This window comes from Giraffa tippelskirchi, chromosome 6 (genome assembly GCF_054371585.1).
Source record: "Giraffa tippelskirchi isolate mGirTip1 chromosome 6, T2T-mGirTip1v1.2.pri, whole genome shotgun sequence".
NCBI classification, from domain to species: Eukaryota; Metazoa; Chordata; class Mammalia; order Artiodactyla; family Giraffidae; genus Giraffa; species Giraffa tippelskirchi.
The window spans coordinates 95,280,064-95,300,495 of NC_137280.1; the positions used below are offsets into that span (position 1 = coordinate 95,280,064).

The following is a 20,432-nucleotide window of genomic DNA, read 5'->3' on the forward strand; positions in this document are numbered from 1 at the left end:
TTTTGTTTCCCCACCCCCCTCCCCACCCATCCCGCCTCCCTTCCCCACCCCCCACGTTCTCCCCCCACCCCAATAGAACCGTCAGCCCCCCCTCAAGATGTTAAGTGTGTCAGCACACGCTCCACGGCCATTTTGGTAAGTTGGCGCCCGCCGCCGCCGGACACGCACAACGGGGCCCTGGTGAGCTATAGCGTCCGCTACCGACCGCTGGGCTCGGAGGACCCGCAACCCAAGGAGGTGAACGGCATCCCCCCGACCACCACCCAGATCCTGCTGGAGGCGTTGGACAAGTGGACGGAGTACCGCATCACGGCCGTCGCTCACACAGAGGTGGGACCAGGGCCTGAGAGCTCGCCCGTGGTCGTCCGCACCGACGAGGACGGTAAGTACCGACCCGGCCCACGACCCCCAGGCCCCAGCCCGGCCCCTGCTGCAGAGCCTTCTGTCCCTGGAGAACTGGGCTGGCTGGTGGTCAGAAGGTACAATACAGGCAGGAGAGGGCTACGTGAGAAGTCATCCCGGGCTCCTTGATCTTGGAATTCTCCGTACTGGGCCTTCTGGGCTGCATTTTCTCTGAGCCTTGGGCCAGGAACATTAAGCGGGCAGTGTCCTGTATTTTGGTCTGGTGGTGGAAACCATGGCAGTGGAGTGTAAGAAACAGCAAGCAACACTGGCAGGAAAATGAAGAGGTCCGTGGGACCCCAGAAACCCAGTTTTTAGAGTCTTGAGATAACCCAGGGTTTGGAGCTCCTTGGGTCTAAGCCATCCCACCTAGAAAGTAAGGAGATGGCATGCTGAGGATGGTTAACCACCAGCTCCCTGGGGTCAGAGACTGATTTGCAGTGCTGGCCAATTTCTGTGGTGTAAATATCCCCACTGCTGCCACGCTAGAAAGTCGTAAGGCGCTAGTCACGTAGTAGAAGCTGAGGTTCATGGGGGGGAAATGAAGCAGGCAGCTCCTCCATTAAAACTGCAGGAAACCCGGACCAGTTGCTTTCTGGGCCATTGGCCTGGAAGGTTCTGTTGGCAGCCCCACATTTTGTCCTATTAGCATGGGGAAGAGACGAAGCCATTCTTCATGCCAGATCTTGGGATCAGGGGAGAGGTGAATGGTGACGGCTCTGAGCTTGGGGGCTGGCTGAGAGAGTGTCCCAGTGTGGAGTGGGCTGGCTACACCCTGGAGTGTAGAGGAGCCTTCAGCTGAACTGCCTGGGTTCCTATCCCGGCATTGTCTCTTAATAACCCTGCTATCCTTAAGTCAACTCGCTGTGCCTCAGTTTCCCAATCTGTAAAGTAAGCATAAGAGCCCCTGTCTGGCAGGAGTGATCTGAGGGTGGAGTCAGTGTGGGTAAAGCTCTTAGGATGGGGCATGCAAGGACCCGGCCATGTCTGGTGGCCCTGGGCACGTGGTCTAGGCTCTGGGAACTGCAGTTGCCAATCTGTAAAGAGGGTGCACCATCAGGGCTCACTCCCCGGGCTGTGGGAGGTGTGAGGGAGGTAGTCCCTCCTCGCCAGTGGGGAGCGCTCAGAGCGCCCGGTTAACCAGCTGACACTCGTCACCCTGGCATCGGGCAGTGGCGCTGCCCGGGGCAGGGCTGGGCACCCCAGTAACGTCCCCGCCCACCCCCCTCCCCTCCTCCCGCCAGTGCCCAGCGCGCCGCCGCGGAAGGTGGAGGCGGAGGCGCTCAACGCCACGGCCATTCGCGTGCTGTGGCGCTCGCCCGCGCCCGGCCGCCAACACGGCCAGATCCGCGGCTACCAGGTCCACTACGTGCGCATGGAGGGCGCAGAGGCCCGAGGGCCGCCGCGCATCAAGGACATCATGCTGGCCGACGCCCAGGTGGGCGGGGCTCCGGGCGGGGCGGGGCGGGGCGGGGGTCCCTGCGCTCCTGCCCTCTCGCTGCTTCTCTTTCTCTCTCTGGCTACCTCGCTCACCTCCTCCTCTCTCTCCTGCCGCCGCCTCCCCGCTCAGTGGGAGATGGACGACACGGCTGAATATGTAAGTAGTGCCCCCCCAGCCACTGTCACTGCTGTGAGTCCACACTTCCCTGCACGCCCCTTGTAAAAGGGTCTCCTCCCCTGGGCCCCCATGCACACCCCGTTTACCTCTTGGAGCGTACAGCCTCGGTTTTGCGTCAGTTAAATGGACACCTGCTGGGGACCCCGGAGGTATCCATTAGCCTTCTTACCTGAGTGACTCTTGGACAACGCTGGCCTTTTGCCTCCCCACCCCCGTCCCCCAGGCTGGCTCCCGGCTGTGGTCTCCCACACATCTTCCCTCCCAACTGTTCCCACAGCATTGCCTCCCTTACAGCCTTACACCTTACAGCCTCCCTTAATGGACCCAGGCCTGGGAAATTAGAACAGTCACTTTCCTACCCAGCCTGACTCTTTTGTCATTTGGCTTAGCCTTCCCTGACCTTGAAATTTCTCTCAGGCCTAACTGCCCCTCCCCATCGTTTTGGCTCTGGGGTGTGGGGGGAGTGGTCCTTGGGCGCCAGGTGGGACAAGAGGCCTGTAGAACAACTGTTTCTACCCCTCCAAGCTTTCTGTGGAGGCCCTGAGCCAGAGTCGGGATGACTCTGTGGCTCTAGGAAAATCGTTGCCTCTTTCTGGGCTGTCTTTCTGCCACTAAGACGGGGGCCACAGGCTCCTCTGAGCCCTGAGCCCGATGTTAGATTGACACATTCACCCATTCCAGTGGCTCTGCTTCGTACTCCCCACCTCCCATCCCAGTTTTGGGGGGATGTTCCCACGTGGCTCCAGGTTAGCCCCTCCAACCCACGAAGACCCTGGGAAGTACTGAATGTCTGAGGCTCAGGGGCAGGAGACCCCCTGTTTGTGCATCCTGGCCCCCCTCCTTGTGCTCCTGGGGCCACCCCACAGCTCCCAGGCATGCCTGACGTGTTGGTGGGTGTGCATGCGTGGAAACATGGGCACACGTGTGACTGTGGGGAAGGTCAGGGTGCTCTGTCAGTCACTGAAGGAGCAGTGATTTACTGAGCACCTACTCTAATGTAGATCTGTGCTAGGTGCCATGGACACAGCGGTGACCAGGACAGCCCTGAGCCCACCTTCCTGGGGGGTCACGGTCCAGGGGAGAGGGATATTACTTGGAACACGCACAAATGCATGTCTGGTTACAGCTCTGGTGGGGACGGGGTGTAGACAGTGGTGTAAAGACTTGAACAGTCAGCAGTCCAGATGGGCGGGCGGGTGGGCACAGTTGTGACTGGTGTGGCATTTGCCCTTCTTCATGGTGTAAACGTTACTACCACGTCAATTTCAAGCTACTGACCAGGTTTGCAGTAGCTCATCATTGTATGGTATTTCTGTCACACAGATGTGAGAGATGGAATGTGAGTGAACAACAGGGTCGTAATGTGTAGCACAGGCAACTATTCAGTATTCTGTGATATTGTTACCTCTTGGAGATTGTAGCCTCAGTTTTGCATCAGGTAAATGGGCACCTGCTGAGGACCCTGGAGGTATTCACTAGCCCGAGTCTTACCTGAGTGGCTCCTGGACCATAGTAGAAAAGAATATGAAAAAGAATGTATAAAAATATGTATACTGCTGCACACTTGTTATAATTTCAGATATAATTTGAAAAAAGAATGACCTTGAAGGCATAAGTATTAGTTAACACAGTAAAATAATTAGGGAGGAATGGGTTTTGAGTATTTACTCCCTTTGTTTTTACTATTTATTTGATCGTACATTTATATAACTTCATTTTTTATAGTTTTTTAAAAAATTTATTGTTTTTGGCTGTGCTGGGTCTTTGTTGCCGTGCAGGCTTTTCTCCTGTTGCAGCGAGCATGGGCTTCTCATTACCGTGGCTTCTCTTGTTGCAGAGCACAGGCTCTAGGGCGCTCAGGCTTCAGTAGTTGTGGCACGTGAGCTCAGTGGTTGTAGTTCCCGGGCTCTAGAGTACAGGCTTAGTAGTTGTGGTGCATGGGCTTAGTTGCTCCACAGCATATAGGATCTTCCATGACAAGGGATTGAACCTGTGTCTCCTGCATTGGCAGGCAGATTCTTTACCACTGAGCCAACAGGGAAGCCTCTATAATTAATTTTCCATCATCACCCTGTTTTAAGAACTGGCTTGCAGATTTTCTGAATATCTGACTGTTGGCTTTTGAGAGCTGTTGTAAGGAATCTCTAGCACTCCAAGGGACATAGTGGAGGCAGGTGGGACAGCCAGTGCAAAGGCCTCGGGGCAGGACCATGTCTGGTGTGTAGGAGGAATAGCCAGGAGGCCCATGTGGCTAGAGCAGAGTGAGCGAGGGAGGGGACAGGGCAGGTCAGTCAGGGCTTTGTGGGCAGCAGGCGGTGGGAGGGACTGGGCTTTTGCCCCTAGGAAACTGGGAGTCCTAGTCAGAAGAGAGTGGGACCTGACTCAGGTGCTCACACACGCCCTCTGGAGGCCACTGCAGGGAGGACAGACTGGGTGGGAAAGAGTGGTAGCTGGGGACCAGGGCAGAGGGGTGGGCATTGCACTGGGCCAGGTGGGCCATGGCAGGTGTCATCAGGCCACGTGTGCTCATCTCAGCATGGACATGCTACGTGTTGAGGTCTGTGGCATGAGCTTGGGTGCACGTCTCTGCCCGTGGACTGGGCCCTGCGTCCGCCTGGCTTGTCCCTAGCACGGGGAGGAGGGTGGGCAGCCCAGGTTGCATCACTGATCACCACCCCTGCCCGCAGGAGATGGTCATCACAAACTTGCAGCCTGAGACTGCCTATTCCATCACGGTAGCCGCCTACACCATGAAAGGCGATGGCGCTCGCAGCAAACCCAAGGTGGTAGTGACCAAAGGAGCAGGTACAAGACTGTCACCGACCCCTTTGCCCTCGGAGCATCCTTGCAGAGTTCTTGAGCCCATGGTGTGGGGGAGGGCGGGAGGGTGCCCCAGGAGGGAGGAACAGAGCGAAGTGTGGGGTTTGTTCAAGAGGACACTCAGACTCAGCGTGGTCCAGCCCCATTCAGCTCCAGCCAGATGGAAACCTTCAACACCCTACTCTTTTTTTTTAATGTATTTATTTGGCTGTGCTGGGTCTTCTTTGCAGCATGTGAACTCTTGGTTACAGCTTGTGAACTCTTACATGCTGCATGTGGGATGTAGTTCCCCCACCAGGGTTCGAACCCGGGCCCCCTGCATTGGGAGCATAGAATCTTAGCCCCTGGATCACCAGGGACATCCCTAAACAGGCAATTCCTAACTTCTCACCCTCTGCCTCCTGTTCCCCCTGTGCTGATAACCCTTCTCCCAACTGGCCATCTCCTCCACATCCTTTAGGTCTTTGATTAGTCTGCCTCCTCGGGAAGCCTTCTCCAGCCACCCGCCCCACCCCTTTTCCAGCCAACAGTCGTGGCCAGCCCTGCTGTCTGCACGCCGTGCTTCCCCCATTCCAGCTCTGATCCCCACGAGCAGGTTGTCATTTCAGGGTGGTGTCTCCGTCTCCCCTGTGGTACCATGAAGCCTCCTCTCCTGGCAGCCCTGCCTTAGTTTCCCCTCTGGCTCCTCCTGTCAGTCCTCAGAGGCTGGTTTTTCACCAGCCAAGATTAGCTGAGTGAAGAGAGAGGCAGCCGTGAAAACGTAAGGGGAGGGCATTGCAGGCAGAGAACATAACCCGGGCAAAGGTTCAGAGAGGGGAACAAGCTTGCTGTGTTCCAGGAACAGAGAAGAGCCCCATGGCCTCCATCTCTTCTCACCACAGACCCTGATATTCAAGGCCTCCCAGCTGGACACAGCATGCCTTCACACTGTTGCTGGCCCATGCCCCCTACTGTGCTCTTCACCTGCCTACTATCTTTGTCGTCCAGCATCCAGCTTCTATGTTACCACCTCCAGGAATCTTCCCATATCTCTCCTGCCTCTCTCAGGGATGTTATATTAGAGTCATGTTTGCTAAGCAGAACCTGCTGCATACAGTGTGACTGTTCATACCACCTTCCATTAAAGCCCCTGAGAAGTCCTACAGCAGAGAAACCTGGTTTCACGTATAGTGCTTCAGCACTGCAGAACTTCTCGGGACTTTGATGCATTGATTACTACCCAAACTGTGAGAACCGTGGGGGCAGAGACAGGGTTTTAGACACTCCTCCTCCATTCCATTGATGCTAAAGAGGTGCTGGCAGGAGGCAAGAGATGAGTGACTTATTAACTTGAGATACATAGATGAGGGCCTGCTGTGACCTCTGTGGATGTTTTCCTTTCTCGGATCCTCTGAGTCCCCTGTTTCCTCATTGTTCCTCAGTGGCTGTTCCCTCTGCCTGAAACACTGTTCCCCCCAGACCTTGTGGCTCCCTCTTTCACCTTCTTCAAGTCTTTTCCTTTTGAGCACGGCCTTCCCAAGATGGCTTTTAAAAACTGTAGTTCCTTGGGACTTCTCTGGTGGTTCGGTGGTTAGGACTCTGTGATTTCACTGCTGAGGGCCCAAGTTCAATACCTGGTTGGGGAACTAAGATCCCACAAGTGGCCAAAAAATTGCAACCCCACGCTGTGCTCCAGAGCTGGGGGGTGATCTCTTGGCCCTAATGCCTGCCCTGTATCCCCCCACAGTGCTGGGCCGCCCCACCCTGTCGGTGCAGCAGACCCCCGAGGGCAGCCTGCTGGCACGCTGGGAGCCCCCGGCCAGCACCACTGAGGATGAGGTGCTGGGCTATCGCCTGCAGTTCGGCCGTGAGGACTCGCACCCCCTGGCCACGCTGGAGTTCCCGCCCACCGAGGACCACTACACCGCATCGGGCGTGCACAAGGGGACCACGTATGTGTTCCGGCTAGCGGCCCGGAGCCGAGGTGGCCTGGGCGAGGAGGCGGCCGAGGTCTTGAGCATCCCCGAGGACACACCCCGTGGCCACCCGCAGATCCTGGAGGCAGCTGGCAACGCCACGGCTGGCACCGTCCTGCTCCGCTGGCTGCCGCCCGTGCCCGCCGAGCGCAACGGGGCCATTGTCAAGTACACAGTGGCCGTGCGGGAGGCTGGCGCCCTAGGCCCCGCCCGAGAGACCGAGCTGCCGGCGGCGGCCGAGCCGGGCGCCGAGAACGTGCTCACGCTGCAGGGCCTCAAGCCCGACACGGCCTATGACCTCCAAGTGCGGGCCCACACACGCCGGGGCCCTGGCCCCTACAGCCCCCCCGTCCGCTACCGGACGTTCCTGCGGGACCAAGGTAGGCGCGCGGTGACCCCCGCACCAGAGCCGGACCGGGCCTCGTGCCCACCCCCACCCCAGCCCCCTCCCTCTCCCCCGCCCAGGTAAGTGGTCACTTTTCTGCTTCCACGTGGACGCTCAAGGCGAGTCCGGACCCCGAGGCTCCGGCGTTTGGCAAAGGTGGGACATGCCTAGGTGGCACCGCCGCCCCCACTGCCGCCCCCCCACCCACCCCATCCCCCCTCCCCTCCTCCGCCTCCGCCTTCTCTCTGCAGCTGCGCCGTCTCCCGCAGCAGGGACATGGGACAGGGCCAGGCAGGGCCGGGCCAGGGCCAGGGCCAGGCAGTAAGGCCACGGGCACAGCGGACGACAGGGAGCGCCTGGGCCGCCCCATCCCCACCCCGTACCCCCGCCCAGCTCCCCAGCACTCATGGGAATCTCTCCTCTGCTCTCTCCCACCTGCTGCTGTGTGGCACAGTCTCGCCCAAGAACTTCAAGGTGAAGATGATAATGAAGACATCAGTCCTGCTCAGCTGGGAATTCCCAGACAACTACAACTCACCCACCCCATACAAGGTGCGCAGCCTCCTGTTGCATCTAGGATGGGGGGTTAGGGTGTGTGCGGGGCGGGGCTCGACCAGGGTGAGGGTGCTGTCTGGAGTCAGGGTAGGGGGTCAGTTGGACTCAGAACTGGGTGGGATATTGAGGTTCAGCCTGGGTTCAGGGCTCAGTCAGGATTGGGAGGCACAGTTGGGACTCAGCAGGGGTTGTGGTTCAGTGGGGGATATTAGGGTTCGATCAGAACTGGGGCTTAGCCTGGGATCAGCTAGGATTTGAGGCTCAGTCTCTCAGTCTCTAGTCAAGCCTAAGTGTGGAATCAGGACTTTTTAAGGATTGGAACTTTGAGTTGAGACTCGGCTGGAATTGAGAATCAACTGGTTTTGGAGCTCAGACTGGGGTTGAGATTGAGTCTTGGGGTCAAGGCTCGGAATTAGGGCTACAGCTGTGAATAAGGTTCAGTCTGGGGTCACAGATCATAGGGTCCGGGCTAAGTCTGGGATCCAGGCTCGGTGAGGACCAGGGCTCAGCCCAGAGCTCCGCTGAGCTGGCCCACCCCACAGATCCAGTACAATGGGCTCACGTTGGACGTGGATGGCCGCACCACCAAGAAGCTCATCACTCACCTCAAGCCCAACACCTTCTACAACTTCGTGCTGACCAACCGCGGCAGCAGCCTGGGCGGCCTCCAGCAGACAGTCACAGCCTGGACTGCCTTCAACCTGCTCAGCTCAAAGCCCAGCGTGACTCCCAAGCCCGACTCCGATGGCTTCATCGTGGTGTATCTGCCAGATGGCCAGAGCCCCGTGCCTGTCCAGTAAGCTTAGCCCACCCCTCCAGGATTTTACATCCCTCCCCTAGTCAGCTGTGTGACTGAGGACTGCTGCTTGACCTCTCCGTACCCCACTTTCCTTGCTGGTCTGTAAAACAGAGATTACATCAGCCCCTTTTCATGTGGTTGCCCTGAAGGTCCAGTGCCTCTCATAGATGTCACCACTAAATGTGGCCTCCAGCATTCTCTCACGCCCCTACAGGCCTGACCTGCTGCTAGTTCTAGGTTCTCAGACTGATGGGGAGACAGAGCTGGACACAGACAATCTCAGTCCCACGGTATGGCAATGAGAAGCACAAAGGCTAAGAGTCCCAAGTAAGGAGAGGAGTACTCTGAGAAGCAGGGGGAAATTGAGAGTTACATGACTGTGTGGATGTGGAAGCTGGGGTTTTGAAGAACATATGGGAATTTGAGAAGTATACAGTTAACCCTTGAACAGCACAGGTTTGAATTGCAGGGGCCCACCTATATGCATATTTTTTTTATTCAACAAGTACACACTACAGTACTACACAATCCACAGTTGGTTGAATTCATAGATGGAAAACCATGGATACAGAAGGCCAACTGTACTTACATGTGGAGTTTCCACTGTGCATTGGAGGTTGACACCCCCAACCTCCATGTTGTTGAAGGGTCAACTATAATTGCACAGGGTAGGCTTTCTAGGCAAAAGGTATAACATGATCAAAACCCTGGAGGCTTGAATCAGAAATTATAGTCCTATGTGACTTGAGCCATATACCCATGGTATGAATGGAAGGGAAGATTCAGAGAGGGGTGGTGCCCTCACTCAGCCCAATAGCATCCCTTGCTCATGACTGTAGACAGCCCCCTGTGACTCTTGTCTCCTGCCAGGAACTACTTCATTGTAATGGTGCCACTGCGCAAATCTCGTGGTGGTCAATTCCTGACCCCACTGGGCAGCCCAGAGGATATGGACCTGGAGGAGGTAAGGGGCTAGGGCCCAGACACGTGCCAGCTTTCAGGAGCCCAGTGGCTCCTGTCTGGGTTCTGAGCAGCCCACACCTCTGTTCCCACAGCTGATCCAGGACATCGCACGGCTGCAGAGGCGCAGCCTGCGGCACTCGCGTCAGCTGGAGGTCCCCCGACCCTACATTGCGGCTCGCTTCTCAGTGCTGCCACACACCTTCCATCCTGGGGACCAGAAACAGTATGGAGGCTTTGACAACAGGGGCCTGGAGCCTGGCCACCGATATGTCCTCTTTGTGCTTGCTGTGCTGCAGAAGAGTGAGCCCGTAAGTCCCAAATGGTGTCTGCCCCCATCCAGAATGCCAAGTGGCTTCAGTCCCCAGAGCCCTGACCTCAGAGTCAGATGCAGATCCTCCCAGCTTCCTGTGGTCAGAGCTGAGCAGAGGGAAGGATTTGAGGTTGAGGAAATCCCAAGCAGAAGGATTTTTAGAGGAAAGGACTTTGGAACTAGGGCTTTGATGGATGCATAGGAGTTCAGTAAAGAAAAGGCATCCTGGAATTTGCACGTGCGAAGGTCTGGGGTGCAACAAAAAGGACCTAAGAGTGGCTGAAACAGAGCAGAGGAGGGGGAGGGTGAAGATTGGCCAGGGCCAGACCACCATGGTCAGTGTTCTTGGAAGCCATAGGAGGGTTTAGAGTAGGGGATAGACACAGATTTATGTTTGAGGAAGACCCATTTGACCACCGTGAGGGCGGTGTGCACTGATGGAAGTCCCCCCCACCCCATTTCTGCAGACATTTGCAGCCAGCCCATTCTCAGACCCCTTCCAGCTGGACAACCCAGACCCCCAGCCCATCGTGGACGGCGAGGAGGGGCTCATCTGGGTGATCGGGCCTGTGCTGGCTGTGGTCTTCATTATCTGCATAGTGATTGCCATCTTGCTCTACAAGAAGTGAGCCCCTTGCGTGTCCCCACTTGACAGGAGGGAGGCCTTCCTAAGGGTGGGAGGTTTGGAAAGATCCAGGGAAAGATTGTCTGAGAGAATGGTCACAGAAGCCATCTATGGTCTAGACAGGGAAAACAGGGCTCAGAGAGGTTAAGCTACTTGATCGAAGTCGCACAGCCTGGGAAGTGGCAGGGATGGCATTCCAACCTGGCCAGTGATTTGACTCCTGTTAAGTCCTGTGCAAGATGGGGCGGGGGGGAACTCCCTCTGTCCTGTTAAATGAAGTCACGTGGGACATGTCCCAGCTTAGAAAACTGAGACCCAAGTCGGAAGGGATTAGCCCCATTTTCTGGAGACCAAGGTTCAGAGGGGGGAAAGAAAGCCATCCACGGTCATAGAACAGGCTCTTGATTGCCAGCCTGCCCTCACCTGTCTTCTTTGCCTCCTTCTCACCTGTGTCTGCTTTCGGGAGCAGTAAGCCTGATAGGTAAGAACTGGTCCTAACCTTTGGAGGCTGAGGACAGGGGCTGGGGTGGCACCTTGCCCACGGGATGAGCAGGAACCTAGTTGTTCCAACCTTTGCACATGTCTGTGTGTGGTTGTGGGAACCCGAGTCACATACAGCTGGGTCACACATCTCTGTCTGTCTGCTTGCACAAAGCAAACGAAAGGACTCTGAGCCCCGCACCAAATGCCTACTGAACAACGCCGACCTCGCCCCCCACCACCCCAAGGACCCTGTGGAAATGAGACGCATTAACTTCCAGACGCCAGGTACGTGCTTATCCCGGGCACCAGGGACAGCACTGATGGGAGGGAGGTAGCATAGTGGGAGATGAAGCAGCCACCTCGATGGATCCTTGTCAGGCCCCACTGACCTGTGCCTGGTGCAGTTCTTCAGTCCCAAATTCCTACGTGGCTCTGGGCTTGGAAGTGTCCTGGGGTTGATTGTGCTTACAATCTAGGGAGATTTTTGAGAAGCTGCATTCAACTGGTGGCTGCTGTCTTCTCCAGGAGCTTAAAGGACATCTTCAAACAAAGACAGAAGCAAACATTTTCTGAGTCCTCATTCCTTCTGGCAGAAAAAGCTCTGCTTCTGTTCACACCTCTAGTCTTAAGGCCACTTAGTGGTGGGTGTTTGGGTTTTTTCCACCCTCCCTGGGGAAGCACCCCTAGCAAGGAGCAAAAATTCCACTTCCACCATACTCTATCTTTCTCCCCTCTATAGCCGCATAAGCTCATGCTCTCCTGGTTTCCTTATAGTTCCCTGTAGATTAAGAGGATTCTGCTGAGTCCCCTACCACACGTGGTAGGAGAACTGAATCAGGACCCTGCCCTTGATCGTCTTCATGTGCAATGCCTCCCTCACCCCCCCCCCCTTAATGGGCTCATGCCAGCTGCTTCTAACCAAATTAAGGGATTTTCAGTTTAACTGAGGGCTGCTGTTCTCTGCTTATGAGCTCATAGCCTGGTGACATCTGCTGTTCTCTACCTACACCCTGATCTTCACTTTCTGTCTCTGAACTGCTTCCTTTTAACTTTTGTTTCCAACCAAATGGAGATTTTTAAACATTTAACTGATGGCTGCAGTCCTCCATAAGAGACCATGGGGGTTTTGATGGGCTCATGTATAGTCTTGCATGCTACTCCTAATATATTTCTCTTTTCTATTTCTGGACTGTGTCATGTTAGTTCCATGTTTCTCCAAATGAGGGTTTTGATCATTTATATTTACCTGATGGCTGCAGCCCTCCACAGGCGATCATGAAAAGTCTCATGGCATCCCTTATATTCTCTTCTTCTCTCTTCTGTCTCTGGACTAGCTTATGTCAATTCTATTTCCATCCAAATGAGAATGGTAAATGTGTATGTTTAACTGATGGCCTCTATCCTTCTTAAAGCTCATGGCATGGGCCCATATGTTCTTCTCCTGCCCCCAAGTTTCTCCCCCACCATCCTGCTTCTCCTCTAAAATCTCCTCTGCTGACCCCGACAAGGGACCCAAGGCCAGGTTGGTCGGGGGTGGCGGGGTGCGGGGATGAGAGCTTGATAAAAGAACCTAAAAGCTTTGAGATCTTTCCAAAGTCATAGCTGAAAATCAGGACTCGCCAGTGTCCAGTTGAAGTGACACCCAGCCGCTGTCGTGGGTTCTCTGGTTGGGGCCCTGGTGGCTGTGTGTCCCTCACTTGTTGAAGCTGCTCTGCCCTTTGCATCTATCTGTCCGTCGACCACTGTGTGCGCACCCAGCAAGGGGTGGGGGGAGGTGGGCCCCCTCCTTTGCGTGTTTTCATTTATTTATTGTTTGCTGTTTCTGCAGATTCAGGCCTCAGCAGCCCCCTCAGGGAGCCGGGGTTTCACTTTGAAAGTTAGTTCCGGTGTCTTTCTGTTCTTGGCTTCCTTTCGCTCCTGTTTGTTTTCATCCTTGGTTTCTCCATCCGGCTTCCTCTCTCTCCGCCCACCTGTCCTGCGCTGGCTTCTCGAAGGGGGCAGGGGTCTGGTCCCCTGGGCCCTAAGGTGGCAGGTTGTGACTGCGTGTGTGTGTGTGAGAGAGAGAGGCAGGAGGAGAGAGAATGGGGCCAGGAGCAGGGATGTAGGGCACAGGTATGTGTCAAAATACAGGCGAGAGGCAGGGGGACCCACCAGTCAAATAGACACCAGCCTCAGAGCTCTGAGACGTGGGCCCTGGGGCAGCACCCAGGGGCTCGGGACAACAGCTCTTCAGCAGTCGACTTGGCAAATCCCTGTAGATTTAACACCGGTGCTTGGGTGCTGGCGCACAGCTGTCAGTCTCCCTCCCGGTAGCTGCTGCGTGAGTGTGTGTGCGCGCGTGCATGGCCACTGGGCCCCCAGGAGAGAAGTCTGGCAGGCCTAAAGATGGGGAAGAAACACCCAGGCCCACCCCATCATCCTACACACACATACCCCATGTCTCCCCTCCCCGGCCCCTCAGCTCCAGCTGGCAGAGGGCTTTTTGGTCCCTCCGATTCCCAAGGGGGCAGATGGGGGTATAGGCCTCCCGCCCTCACCAGGGGGACGATATTCCAGAAGGTTCAGCCAGCCACATCTGCTTCTTCATCTCTGTGTCACTTGCCTGCTTCTTGCCACAAGGCACTAGGAGCTTGAAGTCCTGCGGGGCAACCCTCCCCCAGCACCTGCCTCCCCAGCTGGTTGTCGGGGGGCCTGGGGAGGGTGGGGGAGACTCCACCTAGTGCTCCTCCTGCAGGCCTGGGTTCCTCGCCCCCATGGGGCCCACCCCAAACCTTCCTCTTCCCCGCCACCCCCTCTAACCCGCAGCTCGTCCATCGCAGACTCACTCCGTAGAGCACCCCCTCCCCCCTCCCCTCCCCAGCCTGGCCCCCCGAGTGACTGGCCACATGGGCGGGTCTGCTCTCCCTGCAGGCATGCTCAGCCACCCGCCCATCCCCATCGGGGACATGGCGGAGCACACGGAACGACTTAAGGCCAACGACAGCCTCAAGCTCTCCCAGGAGTATGAGGTGAGCCAGCTCCCCCACCTCCCACCCTCCTGGGGCCCACAGACGCCCACCCTGACATCTCCCGCCTCCCGCTTCCCACAGTCCATCGACCCAGGCCAGCAGTTCACGTGGGAGCACTCCAACCTGGAAGTGAACAAGCCCAAGAACCGCTATGCCAACGTCATCGCCTACGACCACTCCCGTGTAATCCTTCAGCCCATTGAAGGTAGCGTGCGGGGTCCCAGGCTCCTCTCCAACAACCTTGCCCTGTCCTCATTCCATGGGGAACACATAGACCCCATGTCTCCTCTTGGCCAGGGGGGCAAGGCCAGAGTGGACTAGTTAGGAGATAGGTAGGGGAAACTGAGGCCTGGTCCAACCCTACCCAGAAGCTATTGAGAAGTTTTGGATCTGTATTTAACTGATGGCTGCTGTCCACTACAGATTTCCATCCATCCTTTACATCTGTAGCTCTTAATCAGCGCAGCTTCACCACACAGGACATTTGGCAATGTCTGGGGACATTTTTTTTGTCACAGCTTTGGGGGGATGGGGTGTTGTTGGCATCCTAAGGGTGGAGGCCAGGGATGCTGCTCAGTACCTTGGAATGCAAAGGACAGCTCCCAACATAGAACAGTCTATCTCCAAATGGCAGTATCGTTGAGGCAGAAAAACCATGGAGTATATGTGCCACGATTTCCTTGGGGATAGACTGGGGCAGTCTCAGAGGGCTTCCTTTAAGCGGTGGACCAGGTGGAGCCAGCCTAGAAAGATAGCACCCCCACTGATCTCTGGCTTCTCCCCTACCCCCGGCCTAGGCATCGTGGGCAGCGATTATATCAACGCCAACTACGTGGATGGCTACCGGCGGCAGAACGCATACATCGCCACACAGGGGCCGCTGCCAGAGACCTTCGGCGACTTCTGGCGTATGGTGTGGGAGCAGCGCTCGGCCACCATTGTTATGATGACGCGGCTAGAGGAGAAGTCACGGGTGAGGCCTGGCCCCTGTGGCCCCCAAGCCCTGAGCTGGCCCCGGCCCACACTCACCTGGTCTCTCTCACCTGGCGCAGATCAAATGCGACCAGTACTGGCCCAACAGGGGCACGGAGACCTACGGCTTCATCCAGGTCACGCTCCTGGACACCATCGAGCTGGCCACGTTCTGCGTGAGGACGTTCTCCCTACACAAGGTAGGGCCCGGACTGGGACTGGGGGGCTGCGGGAGGGGGCGATGGTGGGTGGAGAAGGAAGATGAGCTTCTGCCCTGGGAACTCCCCACTGGATGGAAGAAAAACCACACTGACCCAGGGCTGGGCGCATTCTCAAGTGGTCACTTTATGGATGGGACCACCGAGACTCAGGGGAACAGCTCTTGTCTCCAGCCGCAGCAGGACAAACCAGCAGAATCCAACTTAGCGATGAACCTCTGCTCCCCTCACCACCATCACCCCCCAACCCCGGGGTCAGTCTTGACCCCTTCCCTCACCCAGCCTGGGTTTATGGCAGGGTCTTAGCCATGCAGTCGAGGGGCCTCCAGTCTTGGACGGAGGACAGAGCGGGCAGTTGGGGCTGAGGTAGAGGGAATCTTTATTTAACTGATGGCTGCTGTCTATCACATGATTCCGTGTGTCCTTCTACATCAGTGATTCTCGGTTGCAGCATTTTGCCATTCAGGGGACATTTGGCAATGTCTGGGTGCACTTTAAATGTTTTTATTTTTGTTGAAGTATAGTTGATTTACAATGTTGTATTAACGTCTGTTGTACAGTAAAGTGATTGAGTTATATGTATATATAATTTTTTTTAACATCCTTTTCCATTATAGTTTATCACAGGATATTGAATGTAGTTCTTTGTGCTGTGCAGTAGGACCTTGTTGTTTATCCGTTCTGTATATATAATAGCGTGCATCTACTAACCCCTACCTCCCACTCCAGCTCTGCCTCAACCCCCTCCGCCTTGACAATAAGTCTGGTTTCTATAGCCACGAGTCGGTTTCGGTTTCGTAGATAAGTTCATTTGTGTCAAATTTTATATTCTGCATATGTTATCCTATGATGTGTTATCATATATCTGATAGCATATGTGATATCATATATCATGAGTGTTATCATATACTTTGACTTTTTATCATGTGGTATCATGGTATTTTTAATTGTATGATACTTTAACTTTTTTCACTTAGTATGATCTCTAGGCCTATCCATATTGCTTCAAATGGCATTGTATTATTCTTTTTTGTGGCTGAGTAGTACATTGTATTTGGGAGTTGGTGATGGACAGGGAGGCCTGACGTGCTGCAATTCATGGGGTCGCAAAGAGTCAAACATGACTGAGCAACTGAACTGAACTGAACTGAGTACATTGTATATTTGTACCACATCTTTATCCATTCATCTGTCAACAGACATTTATATTGTTTCCATGTCCTGGCTGTTGTAAATAGTGCTGCTATGGACACAGGGGTGCCTGTATCTTATTGGAGCTTTGTTTCCAGATATATGGCGAGGAGTGGGATTGTTGGATCATATGTAGTTCTATTTTCAGTTTTTTGAGGAACCTCCATACTGTTCTCCACGGTGGCTGCATCAATTAATATTCCTACCGACGGTGTTAGAGGGTCCCCTTTTCTCTGCATCCTCTCCATCCCTTAGAATTTATAGTTTTTGATGTATTTCTTTGGAGAAATGTCTACATCTTCTGACCATTATTCAATTGGGTTGTTAATTTTTTGTTGAGCTGTATGAGTTCTTTATCTATTTTGGAGATTAAGCCCCTCAGTTGCATTGTTGGCAAGTGTTTTCTCCCATTCTGTAGGCTGTCTTTTCGTTTTGTTTATGGTTTCCTTTGCTATGCAAACGCTTGTAAGTTTCATTAGGGTGCCATTTGTTTATTTTTATTTCTAGTGCCTTGGAAGACTGGGGACACTTTTTATTGTCACGTAGGGAGAGAGAGGTGCTCCGGCACCACTGTGTTTCCCTGGCAGCCAGCCACGTGCCCTTACATAGAGCATGTACCTGGCACAGGTGCCAGAAACCTGAGTAGGAAGACAAGAGTGAGTAAGGGTTTTCAGCTGATTCACACATTAAGCAGACACCGTGTGTCAGGTACCACTCTTGTGGGGCTTACAGTCTAGTGGACAACACGTGGACAACAAATATGTAAAACAACCAAAAATCTTACACATAAGAGAAAAGTAAAACAAGGAAGAACAGAATATGTAGTGGAGGACCTGGAGTTGGTGAGGAAAGGAGTTTTGCAGAGATCTGGAGGCAGCATTCCAGGCAGGGCGCAGCACATGCAAAGGCCCTGGGTGTTTTGGGAATAGTGAGGAGTCCTGTGTGGCTGGAGCAGAGTGAGGGAGGAGGTGAGGGCAGGGAGGGGATGGGAGGAGGTGCAGAACCTTGTGGGTTGCAGGGGCAGGGGCGACTGGCTTTTAGCCCAGGGAGGGCTGTGGACAGAGGAGCGGTGAGACCTGACTCAGGTGCTCACCAGCGCCCTCTGGCTGCTGTGGAGGGAATAGATTGTGGGGACACCCAGGGGGCACAGGTGACTGCTCTGGTCTGGATGGATGACGGTGAGCTGGACTAAGGTAATCACCATGGAGGAGGCGAGTGAGGAGTGAGAAGGGGGCGGGCTTGGGATAGACTTTGACAGCCGAGTGAGCAGTGCTGACTGATGCTGCATGTGGACAGGCAGGGGAAGGGAGTCAAGAGCGACTCCTAAATTTTGGCCAGAGTGCGTGAAAGGACCACGCCACCATCAGCTGAGATGGGGGAGCAGGTTTAGGGAGAAATGGGGAGCAGTGTGCGAAGAAGCTGGGAACACTTGGAGGTGGAGACATCCCCCACACCCTGGAGCAGCTGGGCACCCAAATCAGGCGCTCAGGGACATGGTGATCTGGAGGCGTGAACTTGGGCCCCCAGCACATGGGTGGTGGGCTGCATTGATCAACAGTGTCCCCACCACCCCCAGAATGGCTCTAGTGAGAAACGAGAGGTCCGGCAGTTCCAGTTCACGGCGTGGCCAGACCATGGGGTGCCCGAGTACCCGACACCGTTTCTGGCTTTCCTGCGAAGAGTCAAGACCTGCAACCCGCCGGACGCGGGCCCCATCGTGGTCCACTGCAGGTACCCGCCCCCGCCCCTTCACTCCCAGCTCCCTTCTGCACCCTGTCCCCATTCCTCCCTGGCCTTTGGATGCCCTCTGACAGCCCCCTCCATCTGCACAGCGCGGGTGTGGGCCGCACAGGCTGCTTTATCGTCATCGATGCCATGCTGGAGCGGATCAAGCCGGAGAAGACGGTGGACGTGTACGGCCACGTGACGCTCATGCGGTCTCAGCGCAACTACATGGTGCAGACAGAGGACCAGTACAGCTTCATCCACGAGGCCCTGCTGGAGGCCGTGGGCTGCGGCAACACGGAGGTGCCTGCCCGCAGCCTCTATGCCTACATCCAGAAGCTGACGCAGGTGGAGCCAGGCGAGCACGTCACTGGCATGGAACTCGAGTTCAAGGTGGGTGGGGAGGAAGGAGTAGAGGATACTGTGGTTGGGTGGGGGAGAGGGGGCTAAGCAGGAGACCAGAGTTCTTTCCTTCCCCCACCCCCATTAAGGGGACCAGAGGGTAGAAGGGCTGGTGTTCCCCTGCCCGCCATGGCCCTGCTAGCCCTCTGGCTGAAAACACACAGCCTGCCCCCGCCCCGGGGAAATTGGGTCCCCAGATGGAGGCTGTCCTCATGGCGTCCCCTCGTCTTCACAGCGGCTGGCCAACTCCAAAGCCCACACATCCCGCTTCATCAGTGCCAATCTGCCTTGTAACAAGTTCAAGAACCGCCTGGTTAACATTATGCCCTACGAGAGCACCCGGGTCTGCCTACAACCCATCCGGGGCGTGGAGGGCTCCGACTACATTAACGCCAGCTTCATTGATGGTTACAGGTAAACCTGGCCCTGGCCGCTACTGGGGCTCCAGTCCTGCATGGGAGAGAGCTTGACAGACTCTGCCAGCCCCATGCAGTCACAGATGAGGTGGAGGGACTCTTTAGATATGCATTTAACTGATAGCTACTGGCTGGAACATGATTACATCTGTCTACCTCTCTCAGAGAAGAGCATCGATCTGGGCAGTTCTGCCCCTCAGGGGAAACTTCATAGTATCTGGGGATGTTTCTGATGGTCAAAATGGGAGTTGCGAGAGGAGGGTTACTACTGGCATTTAGGGCTTCCTTGGTGGCTCAGATGGTAACGAATCTGCCTGCAATGCAGAAGACTCAGGTTCAATCCCTGGATCAGGAAGATCCCCTGGAGGAGGAAATGGCAATCCACTCCAATATTCTTGTCTGGGGAATCCCCATGAACAGAGGAGCCTGGTGGGCTACAGTGCATGGGGTCACAAAGAGACACAACTGAGCAACTAACACTTTCTAGTGGGCAGAGGCCAGGGATGCTGCTGGACACCCCACTGGGTACAGAACAGGGGCCCATCACAATCATCCAGTCCCGAACGTCAGTAGTACCAAGGTTGAGAAGCCCTGAGCAAAGGAGGGTGTTCTAGGAATGGGCAGCTATATGTAGCCCTAAAGGGGAGCCTGGCCTGAGCAGACAATGGATATTAACTTAATGCCCCTGGAGGGGGCGGAGAAGGAAAGCAGAGATGGCCTGCAGACAGTCCCACAGCTTCCTCACGAAGCTGGAGTGATTCTGAGGCTGGTGGTTTCTCCAGGTGCAGAACAGGATTCTTTAGGGGGCTGAACCATATAGGGAGGGAGATGATGCTTGGGCCTGGGTCTCCCTGGGGCCCTAGACTCACCGCTGCCACCACCCCACCTCCCCCCTCACAGGCAGCAGAAGGCCTACATTGCCACACAGGGCCCGCTGGCGGAAACCACGGAGGACTTCTGGCGCATGCTCTGGGAGAACAACTCAACCATTGTGGTGATGCTGACCAAGCTGAGGGAGATGGGCCGGGTGAGCCGGGGACCATAGAGGGCAGGGCGGGGCTAGGGGCCCTGGAGGCGGGGTGGGGTGGGGGCAGGGCTGACCACAGCACCCACTTCCCCAACAGGAGAAGTGTCACCAGTACTGGCCGGCTGAGCGCTCCGCCCGCTACCAATACTTTGTGGTGGATCCTATGGCGGAATACAACATGCCTCAGTACATCCTACGGGAGTTCAAGGTCACAGATGCCCGGGTAAGTACAGAGACAGACCCTCCAGGCAGCTCACCGTTCCCCTGCTGGTCTGGAGAGGGCTTTCCTAGTTGGCGGGTGGAAGCAAAGGCCCAGGGGTTGCATGAGGAGTGAGTGGGCCAGCTGGACAATCACTCCCACCACCGAGTAGGTGGAAGAGAGGACCATGACCCCATGGTGTCCCCATCAGAGCACGTGTCACACTACTCACTAGGGCACATAGTCCAAGGCGATCATGTAAAAGGCAGTAAGTGGGGCATTAGCTGGGAAGCAGCAACCATGGAGGGCAGCATTAGAGGGCTGAAGGCAGGTGGGGGAAAGGTGATGGGTTGATGGTG

General features: G+C 55.5%; 1 protein-coding gene across 7 annotated transcripts in view; it reads left to right on the top strand.

Annotated features, from left to right (window-relative positions):
* Positions 1-20,432, top strand: part of PTPRS (protein tyrosine phosphatase receptor type S) — a 110,156-nt gene that overhangs the window by 84,459 nt on the left and 5,265 nt on the right. For 3 of the 7 annotated variants that reach the window (XM_081499617.1, XM_081499618.1, XM_081499619.1), the window contains exons 11-29: positions 77-382; positions 1,647-1,840; positions 4,708-4,825; positions 6,567-7,175; positions 7,635-7,732; positions 8,278-8,531; positions 9,405-9,498; positions 9,590-9,805; positions 10,275-10,432; positions 11,088-11,200; positions 13,826-13,923; positions 14,005-14,128; positions 14,721-14,896; positions 14,976-15,095; positions 17,881-18,035; positions 18,137-18,422; positions 18,667-18,845; positions 19,748-19,874; positions 19,972-20,097. In XM_081499617.1, the coding sequence (XP_081355743.1) occupies positions 77-382; positions 1,647-1,840; positions 4,708-4,825; positions 6,567-7,175; positions 7,635-7,732; positions 8,278-8,531; positions 9,405-9,498; positions 9,590-9,805; positions 10,275-10,432; positions 11,088-11,200; positions 13,826-13,923; positions 14,005-14,128; positions 14,721-14,896; positions 14,976-15,095; positions 17,881-18,035; positions 18,137-18,422; positions 18,667-18,845; positions 19,748-19,874; positions 19,972-20,097 (3,551 nt within the window). Of the gene's footprint in view, positions 1-76; positions 383-1,646; positions 1,841-1,972; positions 2,000-4,707; positions 4,826-6,566; positions 7,176-7,634; positions 7,733-8,277; positions 8,532-9,404; positions 9,499-9,589; positions 9,806-10,274; positions 10,433-10,901; positions 10,914-11,087; positions 11,201-12,743; positions 12,792-13,825; positions 13,924-14,004; positions 14,129-14,720; positions 14,897-14,975; positions 15,096-17,880; positions 18,036-18,136; positions 18,423-18,666; positions 18,846-19,747; positions 19,875-19,971; positions 20,098-20,432 lie in introns of all 7 variants that reach the window. The other 4 variants (XM_081499616.1, XM_081499621.1, XM_081499620.1 and 1 more) reach the window with 3 other exon arrangements.